Below are 15,089 nucleotides of genomic sequence, written 5' to 3'. Positions count from 1 at the left end.
CTGTCCTTTTGGGTCTGGCTTAATCTACTCAACATGATGTCTTCAGGGTTCATTCATGTTGTCACGTGTACCGGAACTTCATTCCTTTTTACGGATGAATAATAGCCCACTGTGTGTATGTAACACATTTTGTTTATTCATTCTTTCTGTTGATGGACACTTGGGTTGCTTCCACCTTGTGGCAATTACAAATAATGCTCTGCTATGCTGTTCGAGTCCCTGCTTTCAATTCTTTGGGATATATACCTAGATCATAGGGGTCATATGCTAATTCTATAACCTCAATATACTTTTTAAACTGTGTAAGGGAAGGTACCTTGAATTTGCTGTTTTTTTTTTTACCTTTGCATTCCCATTGCTTATTCAGTAAATATTTGTGAAAAGAGTGAATAGCCTTTGCATATTTCATATCAGGTTTATTCCAAAGTATTTTGCCATTGTGTTGTGTTTTGTTTTGTTTTCAGCTATTGTAAATGGGATCCTTTTTTGTTTCATTACATTTTTATATTGACTCTTAATTGTTAATCTTATATCCAGCCACCCTATTGAAATATGTCATTAATGCTAATAGATTTTCCATTTACTCTCTTGGGTTTTATATGTAGATGATCATATTGTTTACAATATGATATTGTCTCTTTCCAATATTTATGCATTTTATTTCTTTTTATTATATGATTGTATTGGCTGGGACTTCTAGTATAAATATAATGATGGAGTTGGGCATCACAGTCTTTGTTTCTGACTTTAAATGTAATTTCTTCTATTGTTTTACTATTGAAAAAAGGAAATTTCTTTTAGATATTTGATAGGTCCTATTATCAGGGAAAAGATGTTTCCTTCTATTTTCTTGCTTACTAAGGGTTTTTAACCAAGTATTTTTTCTGCATTTGATCTTTCTCCTTCAGTCTGTTAACAAAGTGAATTCCCATTTTGAGATCCTGATTGTTTCCTCCCTGCTGTTCTCTCTTTTCTTTCCTTTTGCAACTCCTTTAGACAGATGTTGGACTTTCTGGATCTAATATCCATATCTTTTAAGTTTTCTCTAATATTTGGTAATCTTTGCCTTTTTTGATTTACTTTCTAGGATAATCTCTTTACTCTATCTTCCAACTCTCTAATTCCCTCCTTTCTTGTGTCCATTCTTTTAGTACATTGAACCTTTTTTTGACAGACATATTTTTATTTTCCATGTTTTTTAGTTGGTTCTTTTTTTAACAACCTATCTTACCTGTTTGAGGATATCAATTCTGTTTTAATATCTTCTGTGTAAGTTATAAACTATTTAAGTATAAGTTCTGTTTGTTGCATATCCATGATATTGATTTTCTTAGATGTTAGGTGATTCTTGGTTAGGCTCTTGTCTTTGTTTTTGAGGTGACTGTTCTCCTATGTATGTTTCTATTTCTTTTTTCTGTAGGCTATAATCTGCCTCCAGGGATTATACAGGAAGGGATAGGATATGCTTCTAGATGGAGAATCTTAGTAGTTGCTTCTGGGCATTTGGAGGGCTCAGTAGCTACTTAGGAGCATTGTCCTATTTTTCCCATTATATTTTTAAAGAATTTCTATCAGTACCATAGACTAGTAAGCATAGCTCAATGTTTTATTCCTATATTCTCTTTTTTGTATTAATCTATTTGTTTTCTAATTTCTCATTTATTCATCTTAAAAGTGTTTTGACGCCTCCCTTTCCTGTTCCTTATGTTATCTTATAAGCAAGTGCTTTTTCTGATCTTGAAATACAACCAAGCAAATTGAGAGTTCTATTTTATCTGAGAAGTTTTTCATATAAGCTCATGAAATGTAACTCTGATATTTTAATTTAGATATTAAAATTTTAGCAGCAAGCAGTTCAAAGCATAATTTCAAAAACCAATTCTCAGTTATCTACAAGTATTATCCACATTTCAGATTATCTGCATCAAATATTTCAAGTTTTATTAATGATGTCACTGTTTTCCTAAACTAAGCACCTTTTCATTTAAATAAGATACTATAATCTGGTCAGAGCTGTAAGAGAAGAACAGTTATCAATAAGTTCCATAGGTGAGAGCCAAATTTATAGACTGGTTTTTTTAAACTCCGACTGTAACTGATACATCAGTACAAATGCTATAAGTGATGCTGCAATTTTTTTCCCAGCAGTGGAGAAGAAGATTTGAGCAATAAATCAAGTTACAGAAGCCAGCTATCTTCTAACTTCTCCCTGAGAAAATCACAATAAAAATAATGCTGAAGCACATTCTGCATTAAATATACTTTTTTATATTCAGTTTTATTGAGATATATTCACATACCATAGTCATCCAAAGTATACTTCACACTACCATCATATTGTTGTTCATTCATCACCCCCATCTATTTTTTTTTAACATTAACATTTTGTACCCCCAAAAAATGAAGATAAGAATAGGAAAAAATAAGAGTGAAAAAAGAACACCCACATCACCCCCCCACCCTATTATTCCTTTAGTTTTTTGTCCCCATTTTTCTACTCATCCATCCTTACACTGGATAAAGAGGATTGTGATACACAAGGCTTTCCCAATCACATTGTCACCCTTTGTAAGCTACATTGTTATGCATATGTCTTCAAGAGGCAAGGCTACTGGGTGCAGTTTGTTAGTTTCAAGTATTTACTTCTAGTTATTCCAATACATTAAAACCTAAAAAGCTTGAGAGTGACCTCTCAACTCCTTTTGGAATCTCTCAGCCACTGAAACTTTATTTTGTTTCATTTCGCATCCCCCTTTTGGTCAAGATATTCTCAATCCCATGATGCTGGGTCTAGATTCATCCCCAGGAATCATATCCCACATTGCCGGGGAGATTTACATCCCTGGGTGTCAGATACCGTGTAGGGGGGAGGGCAGTGATTTCACTCACCAAGCTGACTTAGCTAGAGAGAGGGAGGGCCACATCTGAGCAACAAAGAGATATTCAGGGGCAGACTCTTAGGCACAATTATAAGCAGGTTAGCCTCTCCTTTGCAGTAACGAGCTTCATAAGGGCAAGTCCTGTGATAGAGGGCTCCACCCAACAGCCCACCAGTCCTAAGTGTTTGTGAGAACATCATCAGCCATCCAGGTGAGGAAGCCCAACACCTCTGCATTTTCCCCCAGCTCCTCAGGTGGGCTCTGCATATATGTTTTTTTCATTGCATTTTTTTTTTCAATTAACTTAATCAGAAAATTTTTAAAAAAATTAAAAAACAGACAATAAAAAAATTTCACACAAAAGTAAAATAAAGAAATTAAAACCTAATAAACTATAATAGTGTAGGAAGTAATGTAGTTATACTTTTTTCTTTAAGCTTCTCTTTTGGATTACCCATGAATAAGGACTCCACTGTTAGTGTAAATAATTGAATTGATTCTACACCTTGCTACAAATTTAAGGCTTATAAAAGAAAAATTTGTCCCACTGTGAGCATTCATCAAACTGAAATCTGGAATGACAGTGACAGAAATTGGTAGATGTTTTTGAAGAAGGGTGATTTAAAGTCACTCTGGCGTTTAAGCAAAATATAGAAGAAACACTATTAGTCAGATAGTACACAGTATTTATTAAAATTGCAATCTGAATTTTCTTCTTACATGTCACTACTTGTAAAGATTTTCTCATACTCTTGAGAAATACTAAATATTGTAAAATACAATATTTTATTAAAAAAACTATTGCTGATTGTGCTAAGTAGAATAAGTATTCAAATGCATTGTGTTAGCTATTGGTACATCGATGTACAAGGAAAATTGCTATTGATGCATTCACAATTTTATTTGAAATTAAAACTTGACATATTGCCCCCATTTTTATATATTTTATATATATATATATATTTATATATATGAAATTAAAATTTAGATGTTTCTTTAACAGTACATCCTTTTGGTCTTCAAAACATCTGGAATCTAACTCCAACTCTGTGAAAGGGGGTCCTTAATTAATTGATTTTATTAAATTTCCTACTATGTAACAGGTCCCTGATTTATACATCCTATAGTTGAATATTTTCAGTATTTGAGTCAAAATCCTTTGAATGAAAGAATGTAAACTCAAAATGAGCAATTGCTGGTATGGGGTTTACCCAGAACCAATTTGTCCTTGGTAGGAAAGTATCATGCTTACCAACAACATGATGCCACAATAAGAAGCCATGTTTCAAACTAAATTTGAATTACCTTTAAACAGGATTTTCAATTCAAGATTTCCCTGTCTTTCTCAAAGAGAAGTCTTTGAAGGCTGATTAAGTGTATGCTAAGACAAGGAAGCTACTACAAGGGAAGTGCAATGCCTACCTGAAAAATCCAAGGTTCACTTGTTCACTGTTCAATCATTTATTTGTCAAACATTTATTAAGTGCCTGGTATGTGTACACACTGTTTCTTACTCTGTGAGGATACTAAACCCCACAAAATATGATAACCTGTCTCCAAGAAGGAGTTTATCATGGTAATTAATATAATATACTTTAGTATCTGCAGACATGGATTTTGGTCCCAACTCTGCACTTACTAATTGTGCAAATATCTTAACCTAATTCTAAGTCCCTGTTTTCTCATCTTGAATAAAATGGAATAATAATAATAACAATAATAATAAAAATACCTATCCTGTTCTAAGGATTGAATTATAAAATACAGGTGAATTGCTTAAGTACTCAATTCATGCTAGCTACAATAATAATGATCATTGTTACTGCAATCTACTTGGAGATTTATACCCAGGATAATTCAAAAACCAATTCAAGATAATAATAGATTAAATTCTTAATTCTTGCTGAGAATGCTATAGGAAGTAAGCATTCTCTGATCATACTATATAAATAATGAACATGTACACACTCCTTCAGCAAGCTGTTTATTGCCTTCCTTGTACTTATCACTATCTTTAATATTTCTTTCTTTGCTTCTTTTCTTATTCATTCTTTGCATGACAGTGTCTGGTATAGTGCCTGATACAGGTGAGGCACCAATAACTATTTGTTCAGGACATGAGTTAGAGAGTTGGCCAACTTGATCAGAGCAGCATCGTGAAGATGAGATTTGAAATGAATCTTGAAAAATGCGTAGGATTTGGATGGACAGAGGAGGGCAAAAATGTATGTTGCATTGGGGTTAAGGGAAGAGTGGTGTGTTAATAGGTGTGAAATAATTAAGACACAATGAGTAGGAATAGAGTCATTGAATTTTAGTGGGGAAGAGACCACTGAAATAATCTTTTCTACTCTCTTCATTTTACAATGAGAAAAATAAGAGCCAGATAGTGACAGAATCAGGATTGGAATCCATGTCTTTTATAGACCATGTCACTATTAGAGCATACAGTATAGTAGGGAGTCTAGAACCCATGACTTAGGCAGTAGAAATTATATGGGGAGGAGACTATTAGCAAGTAGTCTAGTTAGGAAGTGATAAGGAAACAAGGGACAGAAAAAGAAGAGTCGTGTATTAAGTTTTATTTTGCTCTTTCACATTGGATATGAGTATTTATCATTACTTTGAACATGGGGTCAGGTGGAAAACTGGTGGAGCTGGATATAACACTCTAGTATACTCAAAATTCAAAATCTGTTATATTACACTTGGACCATAAATAAATATAAAAAGCAAAATCCACTTTATTTTTTAAAGTGTCTTTATGAAAAAGGAAACAGATTCCATAAAACCTATGAATAATCAAAAACTTAATCTGGGATACTTTTGAAAAGGAAGTCATTGTGTGTACTATGAGGAAAGTGTTAGGTGCCCTCATAACTAATCATACACAGAAGAGCCATAGACAAATAAACCTTTCAAAAGTAGTGTGATGGTTTTTGACAGCAGTATAAAGCCGTCTTTCAGAGCCAGTAATTCAGTCAAGCCCATCTGAATCATTTCCTCTATAAATTGTCTTTAGTGGGAATACAAGAGCACCACTAAACTAATAATTATCTCCTCTTTGTCATCAGAGTGGCCTAGGTTAGGGAAATGCCACCTTAAAATTAATTTCATCATTTTCATCTACCTAGAATATTGTTGATGTTTTTTTTTTAGTGTAGCACATTTGTATGTGATCTGTTTTTCTTTGATACGTATAGATCCAGAAAATCAGTATGATGATAAAGATAAATATGTACCTCAGAATTATCTTAGATTCTCTCTATAATTTTTTAAATCAAATATTTTGACTGAATTGACCAAATTGGTGTGGTATTTAATAGACTGGTAGGCACAGCTTTCATCTTTTTATTATTTTCCTTCCCCTCACTTTAAAATAATATATATATTACATAATAAATTAAATCATAAACCTGCAAATTATCAACTAGCCCATAATACAACTCCATATAATGATGCAGCTGATGAAAATAAGTATCAATAACCTAAAGACACATAGTGCTAGGGACAAAGGTGGCATTTTACATTTTTATTAACACTCGTAATTTTCTCCTGCTTGATTTCTTTTAGGCCAAGCCCAGTTTCTTCTGAACCATGGGTCAGTGAGCTCATGCTGGTTCTCATGAATGATGGGCTTGATTTTGCAAAGATATCACCAACTACCAGTACCTAGGTCGAGCTACCATCATTATGAACAACCTAGAACATTATGAATTTGTGTGCATTATTTCCTTTAATTTCACTGTGATAATCCTGGGTCCCATTAGAATTGGATGTATTTGTGAAGCATTACATTTTGAAATGATATGGTAGTAACAAAATAGCATTAAAACATAAGCAAAATACAAGGCTATTGTATTTATTATTCTGTTGTACGTATTTGATATGTTTCCTTGCTAAATATCATAATAATAAAAAAGAATGCACCTTAATTTAAATGATTAATAAGTAAAGTTTTGTATTTAGCAAATGATATAGCCAAAAGTAAGTTGAGAACAGGGTTTCACCATAATGTTTCTACATTTCTACTTTGGTAGCTTTTCTACTGTCTTATCGAATGAAAACAATATTATATTAATAAATCATAAGAGGCTTCTATTAGCTTGATAAATAAGTACATTTAAAATACAAGTTAGAAAAGGTTTTGTTTAAATACTTTAATGTCATTATCATACTATGCTAGTGATGTCAAATACAATTTTCATTTTTAAAAGATTTTAGTTAGAATTTAATCTTTGAAAATATTAAAAACAGCTTACAGCAGGTAAGCTATAAAATAACACTGAATGCTGTCTGTTTAGTTTCTGGTTGAAAAAGCACAGCAGTACTTTAGTTCATTACCTTTGAAAAAAACAGTAACAAGATAATACAGCTGCCTCTGATTAAGATGTAAATTCTTTCTAATTAGAATGTAAATTCTTACATTTAAATGAAGACATCAATTGTCAGGATGCCATATGATATCTTATTCCACCTTGCCTGAATGAAGCCCTCACTGCTCATCTATGGCACTAAAATAGTTTTGCAATCCCTTTGTTCTCTGATTCTTGTAATATTCTCTCTTCATGTTCCCTTTTCACATTGCTTTTGTTTGTTTTCCCCCTTGCATCTGATATTGTTGTGCCTTGGGATTTTGCAGAAATTTGGAATGAAAATTGAGTTCAGTCAGTGCCAGTATTTGCTTGTGCCTCAATTACTTCTGCTGAATTTTCCTCAATGCAAATCAGGCAGGTTGCATAAAGTGGTGCATGTATTTGAAATAATTAATTTTCCGTAAAATGATGGATCAAGTCCAATCAACCTTCATGAAATCTAAATAATAGAATAATTAGAAATTAATTAACACTTTGTGTTACTAATACTTTATTATATAGTAAAAACTAGTGATAGTAAGTTTTACTGTTGATTCTAACTTTTTCTTTATGAAATGTTGATGAAAACCTTCTGCCTCAATCATTTCTTGCCAAAAATATGCTAACAAGGAATCCTGCATCAAGAATGTTTGAAGTAAAGATTTCAAAGTAGACATTATGTATAAACAATTAACCAGTGAGTTTGATTGTTTGTGCTTCTTTTTACTGAACAATAGTGAAAGTTCTTTATTGAATAAGGCACAACTAAATTTATTGAAATCTGTTATTATATTGGATAAAGCCATGAGTCTTTGAACATAGTATCATACCTTTCTTTCATGTCATATTTCTGCAACCAGAGAAGTATAACCTTAGAGACAAACCAACTCTAGGAATTCCTAAGGAAAGAGAAACTAGAAATTGAAAGAATGCTTTACAGATAGAACTGTACCTCTCCTGGTTTCTTTGAAAAAAAACAAAACAAAAAAAACACGCTTTTTATTGTAGGAAATTTCAAACATATACCAAGAAAATATAATGAATCCCTATAGACCTATCAACCGTCTTTGATCATCAAGGAGCTAACAGAAAAATAAGACATGAAACCTGAAACAATAATGAATAATATACAAATAATAGACAATAATGTGCAATAGAAGCTAAAATGTAGTTAGAGAATAGACTGCTGTAGATGCTTAGAGATGGAGATCAGTTTCTGCTGAATAAGCAAAGACAAAAAAAAAGAACATTCCGGTTAGAGTAGAGATGCCCTAAGAAGATAGGTGGGAATTAAGAGAGACTGTTGGTAAAGTTTCTGGTATGATTTGATCAGAGGTTTAACACTTGCAGGCAGAAGTAGTTAAGTTTGATAAGATGAAAGGATTGGAGAGCCACCAATACATCTTAATAGGAATTAGCGAAAGAAGTATTTCACATATTGGAGTGACTGCATCAAAAATTCTTTTTGTTCAAACAAAAATCTCTCCTGTTGTATTTTAAATTGCTTCCTTCCTGTTCTCCTGTCATGTTCACAAATAGAAGAACATTTCCACTGACTAAAGTATGAATTGCAAAGAAAGATTTTTTTTTTTTGTCTCTAGCCCAGATAATTAAAAATAAATGTTAGTAATAAATTTGTAATGATGAATTTTACTACATTTCATTTTACTGGAATTCCATACCCAGTATAATCAAGAGAACTATCACTGTTGTTACTTATATGGTCACCTGAAAGTTACATAAAACCACAACTTATTTGTTTTTGCACAATTCCAAATTTGTGGTATTATTTACATATTGTATTAGTTTTGTATTACTGATATTAAAAATTACCAGATTCTCGGACCAGGCACTGCCTGCACAGGTAGGACGAACACTTCATTCCTGTGGGACCCACACTACTCATACTGTGCCCACAACTGAACAGGAAACCCACCTTTTTGCTCAGCCCATCCTCTTGTTGGACCTGCATAAGAACTCTCCAAAGTTGCTCAGTGTCTTAAATTAGCACATTCATTTGCCAAAGAAGATAGAACCAGCTTCTGTATTGCCTTTGTGTGGAAAAGGTGATGAAACATGAACGGCCCAGGCTAAAAGTTCTCTGGCTGTGTCTGAGCCAAGAGAATCATTTCCCAGAAGTGTGTCATTTCTCCAGAGCCCCAGAGCCTCTCTTCTTGGGTCCATCTGGGTATCTACCTGAGTATCTACTTGAAAATAATAGGCAGGAGCGCTGGCCTGCTCAGAGGAATTGAGGCCAACAGCTGGGTGGAAAGTAGAGTAGGAATTCACCTGGGACTCTACTCTCTGATTCCTTTCCAGAGACCCTTGAAACCCACTACCTGAGTGAAACCCAGTTCCATAATTCCAAAGGGAACTGGTGACCATCTGTTGCCAGGGAACTCATGAAGCTGTTGCGTACTCTCTGTATTTTGAAGGGGGGGTCTTTCTGCCTCAGAGAGATGGAAAGCACCTCGGTTGATTGACAAGGTCAATTTCCTCAGTTCCCCATCCTTACCTTGTGGTCTGCAGACAATACATCTGCTTGTCTCCGAGTTGGGCACTATGGTCAGAGCTCAGTGCTTGCTAGGATCTGATAGTGACCAATAAAACAACGTATTCCTTGCCACATTCCCTAATTTTAGCCATCTCTCCTGAATCTTTGGGAGGGTCATCATTTTTTAATCCCCTTTGAGCTCTTCCAAGCCATGCTCAAAACCACTTTGTCTTTTTGGGGGTCAACTACTCTTTAGAGGGGGTATTTTTGGTGAGTTGTCTGTATGTCCCAGGAGTGGATCCATTTGAAGCCAGATTCCCCAGTGTCTTAGATTCCTAAGGCTGCTGTAACAAAGTACCAAAAACTGGGTGACTTAAAACAATTGGAATGTATTGTCTCACAGTTATGGAGGCCAGAAGATCAAAATCAAGGTCCATGCTTCCTATGAAGTCTGTAGGGAGCTGCCTGTGGCTGGCCAGAAATCCATGGTGTTCTTTGATTTGTGACATAACTCAGTCTCTGCTTCTGTCACTTGGCCATCTTCTCCCTTTGTTCAACTTTCTCCTCTTTTGAGGACACCATTCATACTAGATTTGCACCCATCCTAATCCAGCTTGGCCTCATCTTAACTAACTTAACTAATAACTTCTTCAAAGACCCTCTTTCCAAATAGGGTCACATCCATAAGACCAGGAGTTAGGATTTGAACATACTTTGTGGGTCACAATTCCAGCCATAGCACCAAGAAAACAGTCTGTGAGTTGGATATTTGCATACATGAGGGTTTTTGGACCGTATCCTCATTAACAATACCTGTGATGTGTGAGGGAAGCAAGATTGGGAAAAGAGGAAGTTGAAAATGATGCATTTTCAACAGAGACCTCAGCAAAGAAAATTAGGAAATCTGAATCTGGGATGGCCTTTCAGTTGTCTCAGTGGAGGCTGGGGGCTTGGGCCTTTGTACACCCCACATCAACCAGTTATAGCATGATGATGACTCCCAGGGATTTCAGGAATCATTGGGTCAGGCAGTTTCTTCAACCGAGGACAACGGTTCTCCAACCTCATCAAGTATCAAAATCACCTGGTTGCTTGTTAAAACACATGTGACATTTCCCTAGTAGCTAGTGAAGTTGAGCATGTGTTTTAAGCCATTTGTATTTCTTTTTCAGAAAAGGGTCCTTCCATGTCTTTTGCCCATTTTATAATTGGGTCCTTTGTCTTTTTGCTGTTGAGTTGTATGATCTCTTTATTATTCTGGATATTGGGCCCTTCTCTGATATGTGGTTTCCAAGTGTTGTCTCCCATTGCGTAGGCTACCTTTTTACTTTCCCACAAAGTCCTTTGATTCACAGAGGTGTTCAGTTCTGAGGAGATCCCATTTGTCTATTTTTCTTTCATTGCTCATGCTTTGGGTGTAGGGTCTAGGAAATCACCTCCTATCAACAGATCTCTGGGATATTTCCCTACATTGTCTTCTAATAGTTTTGTGGTCTTTGCTCTAATGTCCGGGTCTTTGATCCATTTTGAGTTGATTTTTGTGTGAGGTGTAAAGATGGGGTCCTCTTTCATTCTTTTGGTATATACTCAGAGGAACTGAAGGTGGGACCCCAATGGACATTTGCACACCAATACTTATAACAGCATTATTCATGATTACTAAGCGAGGGAGAATCCAAATGCCCATCAATGGATGAGAGGATAAACAAACTGTGGTACATACACATGATGGAATACTATGTCACTGTAAGAAGAGATAAAGTGATGATGCATATAATAACATGAATGAACCTTGAGGACATTATGTTGAGTGAAGTTCACCAAAAACAAAAGGACAAATACTGTACAGTCTCACTAATATGAACTAACTATAATGAGCAATCTCTGAGTACTAAAGTTAAGAGAACAAGTTAACAGGAGATAGAAAGAGGGTGGAGATTGGGCGTTTGATGCTGAAGAAGTGCAGAATATTCAGCAGGACTGATGGTAGTGATCCGGAAAGGAGAGCAGAAGAATACTATCTAATGGTGGCACAATACTGTAAGTGCAGTAAGCAAAGATGAGGGCAAGTATAGTTGAAAGAGGAAGACTAAGGGCCTATATGACATCAGAAGAATAGGTAGAGGATAAACACTGGGACTGTATAGCTTGGTGAAAACTGGAGTGAACAATGATATTGATTAAGTGTGCAAATGTAAGAGAGCTTTTACATAAGGGAGAACAAATTAATGTCACCATTGCAAGGTGTTGAAAATAGGATGGTGTGCCAGTTTGAATGTATTATGTCCCCCCAAATGCCATTATCTTTGATGTAATCTTGTGTGGGCAGACCTATCAGTGTTAATTAGATTGTAATTCTTTGAGTGTTTCCACGGATGCGCCCCACCAGACTGTGGGTGATGACTCTGATTGGATAATTTCCATGGAGGTGTTGTCCTGCCCATTCAAGGTGGGTCTGAATTAAATTACTGGAGCACTATATAAGATCAGACAGAAGGAGCAAGCTGCTACGCCAAGAGGGACACTTTGTAGAAGGCACAGGAGCTGCAGATGAGAGGCAGTTTGAAGACGGCCATTGCTCTGGAGAAGCGAAGAGAGGACAAATACCCCAAGTGCAACTAAGAGTGACATTTTTGAGGATCTGCAGCCTAGAGAGGAATGTCCTGTGAGAAAGCCATTTTGAAACCAGAACTTTGGAGCAGACACCAGCCATGTGCCTTCCTAGTTAAGAGAGGTTTTCCAGACACCATGGGCCATCCTCTAGTGAAGGTACCCGATTGCTGATGTGTTACCTTGGACACTTTATGGCCTTAAGACTGTGACTGTGTAACCAAATAAACCCCCTTTTATAAAACCCAATCAGTTTCTGGTGTTTTGCATTCCGGCAGCATTAGCAAACTAAAACAAATGGTATATGGAAAAATACAATACAGTCACTTAGGATGGATTCTATGATGAGTGAATAAAACTGTTGAAAAAATAAACAGAAAGATGCAAGTGCTGGGGAAGATGTGGAGAGACAGATATAGGTATTCACTGTTGGTAGGGAAGTAGAACGGTGCAGCCCCTCTGAACAGTGTGGTGGTTCCACAGAGTGCTGGGCATAGTGCTGCCATATGATCCTGCAACTCTTTTATGTGGTGCATACTTGAAAGAACTGAAAGCAAGGATACAAACAGACATTTGCACACAAATGATTATGGTGGCACTATTCATGATTTGCAATGGATGGATGTGACCTAAGAGTACGCTGAAAAATAAACGGAGGGGTAAATTGTGATGTGTAAATAAAACAGAATATTGAGTGGCTGCAAGAAGAACTGAAGACATGAGAAATGCAACTAGGTGAATGAATCTTGAGGAAATTATGTTGAGTGAAATAAGCCAAAAACAAAGGGACAAATATTGTAAGGCCTCACTAATATAAACTAACTATAATGAGCAAACACTGTGAATTAAATTCATGAGCATAAGTTATCCAGAGATAGAATGCAGTAGCAAGTGGGCAATCAATGATTAAGGAGTATAGAATGTTCAAAAAGGCTTGTTGTAAAGGTTCTGAGATTGTAAGCTCTTAACAGCAGTCACATCTATTCCTGACTGATAACTGTTATTTCTAAGTTCTGAGATACTGTACTCTTTGTGTATAACCTGGTAGTTTCCTGGAAATTTGGGTATCCGTGTGACACCAGAGACTCAGAGTTAAAGTTCAGCAGCTATGTACATCAATATTACTCCATACAGCAACTCTTAAAGAAGCTGAAAAAGAGATCAGACTACAGTTCAAGATATGAATGAAATGGACTTGGTTAGGACCAAGGTAAATTAGAGTATGGGGTATAGGATGATATTGACTATTTTTTAAAACTTCAACTTCTGTGTGAGACCAAAGGAAAAAAAGTTTATTTGGTACAAAATTTATATTTTCTGTAGCACACTATCTAATTTTAGGGTCTGGTAAATTTATTTAAATGTCATAATTTCATGTTTAGAATAGAGAATGAGTGTGTGTTGTTCTGCACAGGCTAATGTAATACCCTAATACATCCCAGAATATTTTGGGCAGAAAATAATAAAGTATTTGCAGAGTGCCCTTGAGGGACCTGGGGGGGGGGGATTATTAAACTCCTCCACTTGGGGAATTCCTGCTATTCTCTTAACCAATTTAATAAGTCAAGCCCTAGACCTGGAGACTTGCCCTTATGAAACTTTACTCTCATATGGCAAAACTAAGCCTACTTATAACTATGTCTAGGGGTCACGCCCAGAAAACAACTTTTCTTGCTCAGATGTTGCCTGTATCTCTAAGCCAACTCTGCAGATTAACTCAATACCCTCCCTTCCACCTGGGACATAACTCCCAGGGGTGTAAGTCTCCCTGGCAATGTGGGACATGACTCCCAGGGATGAGCGTGGCCCTGGCTTCATGGGATGGAGAATGCCTTCTTAACCATAAGGGGTAAAAGAAATGTAAGAAAAAATTTCAGTGGCTAAGATATTCCAAATAGAGTGAAGAGGTCATTCTGGGGACTATTATTATGCATTATATACATATTCCTTTTTATTGTCTTCTGTATTAGAATAGCTAGAAGGAAGTACCTGAAACTGTTGAATTGTAAGTCAATAGCCCTGATTCTCAATGATTGTATAACTATAGGTTTATCATGTGACCATGTGATTATGAAAAACTTGTGACTGATATTCCCTTTCTCCAGTGTATGGGGAGATGAGTAATAAAATAAAGACAAAAATATATAAATAATGGGGGGTGATGAGGGATGTGAAATAATTTAGGTGTTCTCTTTCTTTTTAAAAATTTTTTGGAGTAATGAAAATGATATGATTTGATAGTGGTGATGAATATACAAATATATGATGACACTGTGAGCCAAAAAAAAAAAAAAATTACCACAAACTTAGGGACTTAAATGGTACAATATAGTTATGGAGGACAAAAGTACAAAATGGGTCTGACAGGGCTAAAATCAAGAGGTCCACAGGGCTGAGTTCCTTCTAAAAGCCTTAGAGGAGAATCCGTTTCCTTGCCTTTTCTAGCTTCTAGAGGCATTCCTTGGATTGTGACCTTATTCCTCTGTCTTCAGAGCCAGTGACACTGGACTCACTCAATCCTTCAAACACTGCCATCTTTATGGACTGGCTATCCCACTTCTAGGTACATATCCAAAAGAATTGAAATCAGGGACTCCAACAGATATTTGCCAACTAAAGTTCATAGAGGCATTATTGACGATGCCAAAAAGTAGAACGTAACCCAAATGTTTATCAGCAGAATAATGGGTCAACAAGATGTGGTATATATACACAATGAGACATTATTCACCCCTATAAAGGAGTGAAATT

General features: G+C 35.7%; 1 protein-coding gene across 4 annotated transcripts in view; it reads left to right on the top strand.

Annotated features, from left to right (window-relative positions):
• ELP4 (elongator acetyltransferase complex subunit 4) overlaps positions 1-15,089 on the top strand; it is a 278,539-nt gene that overhangs the window by 201,658 nt on the left and 61,792 nt on the right. The window contains exon 10 of one of the 4 annotated variants that reach the window (XM_037839031.1): positions 6,453-6,742. The exons of the other annotated variants lie outside the window; for them this stretch is intronic. Within the exon in view, the coding sequence (XP_037694959.1) occupies positions 6,453-6,473 (21 nt within the window). The 3' untranslated portion in view covers positions 6,474-6,742. Of the gene's footprint in view, positions 1-6,452; positions 6,743-15,089 lie in introns of those variants that run through there. 4 annotated transcript variants of the gene reach the window in all.

This window comes from Choloepus didactylus, chromosome 6 (genome assembly GCF_015220235.1).
Source record: "Choloepus didactylus isolate mChoDid1 chromosome 6, mChoDid1.pri, whole genome shotgun sequence".
Classification (NCBI taxonomy): Eukaryota; Metazoa; Chordata; class Mammalia; order Pilosa; family Megalonychidae; genus Choloepus; species Choloepus didactylus.
Note: the sequence above shows the minus strand (reverse complement) of the source record. Positions and strands in the feature narration are given on the sequence as shown.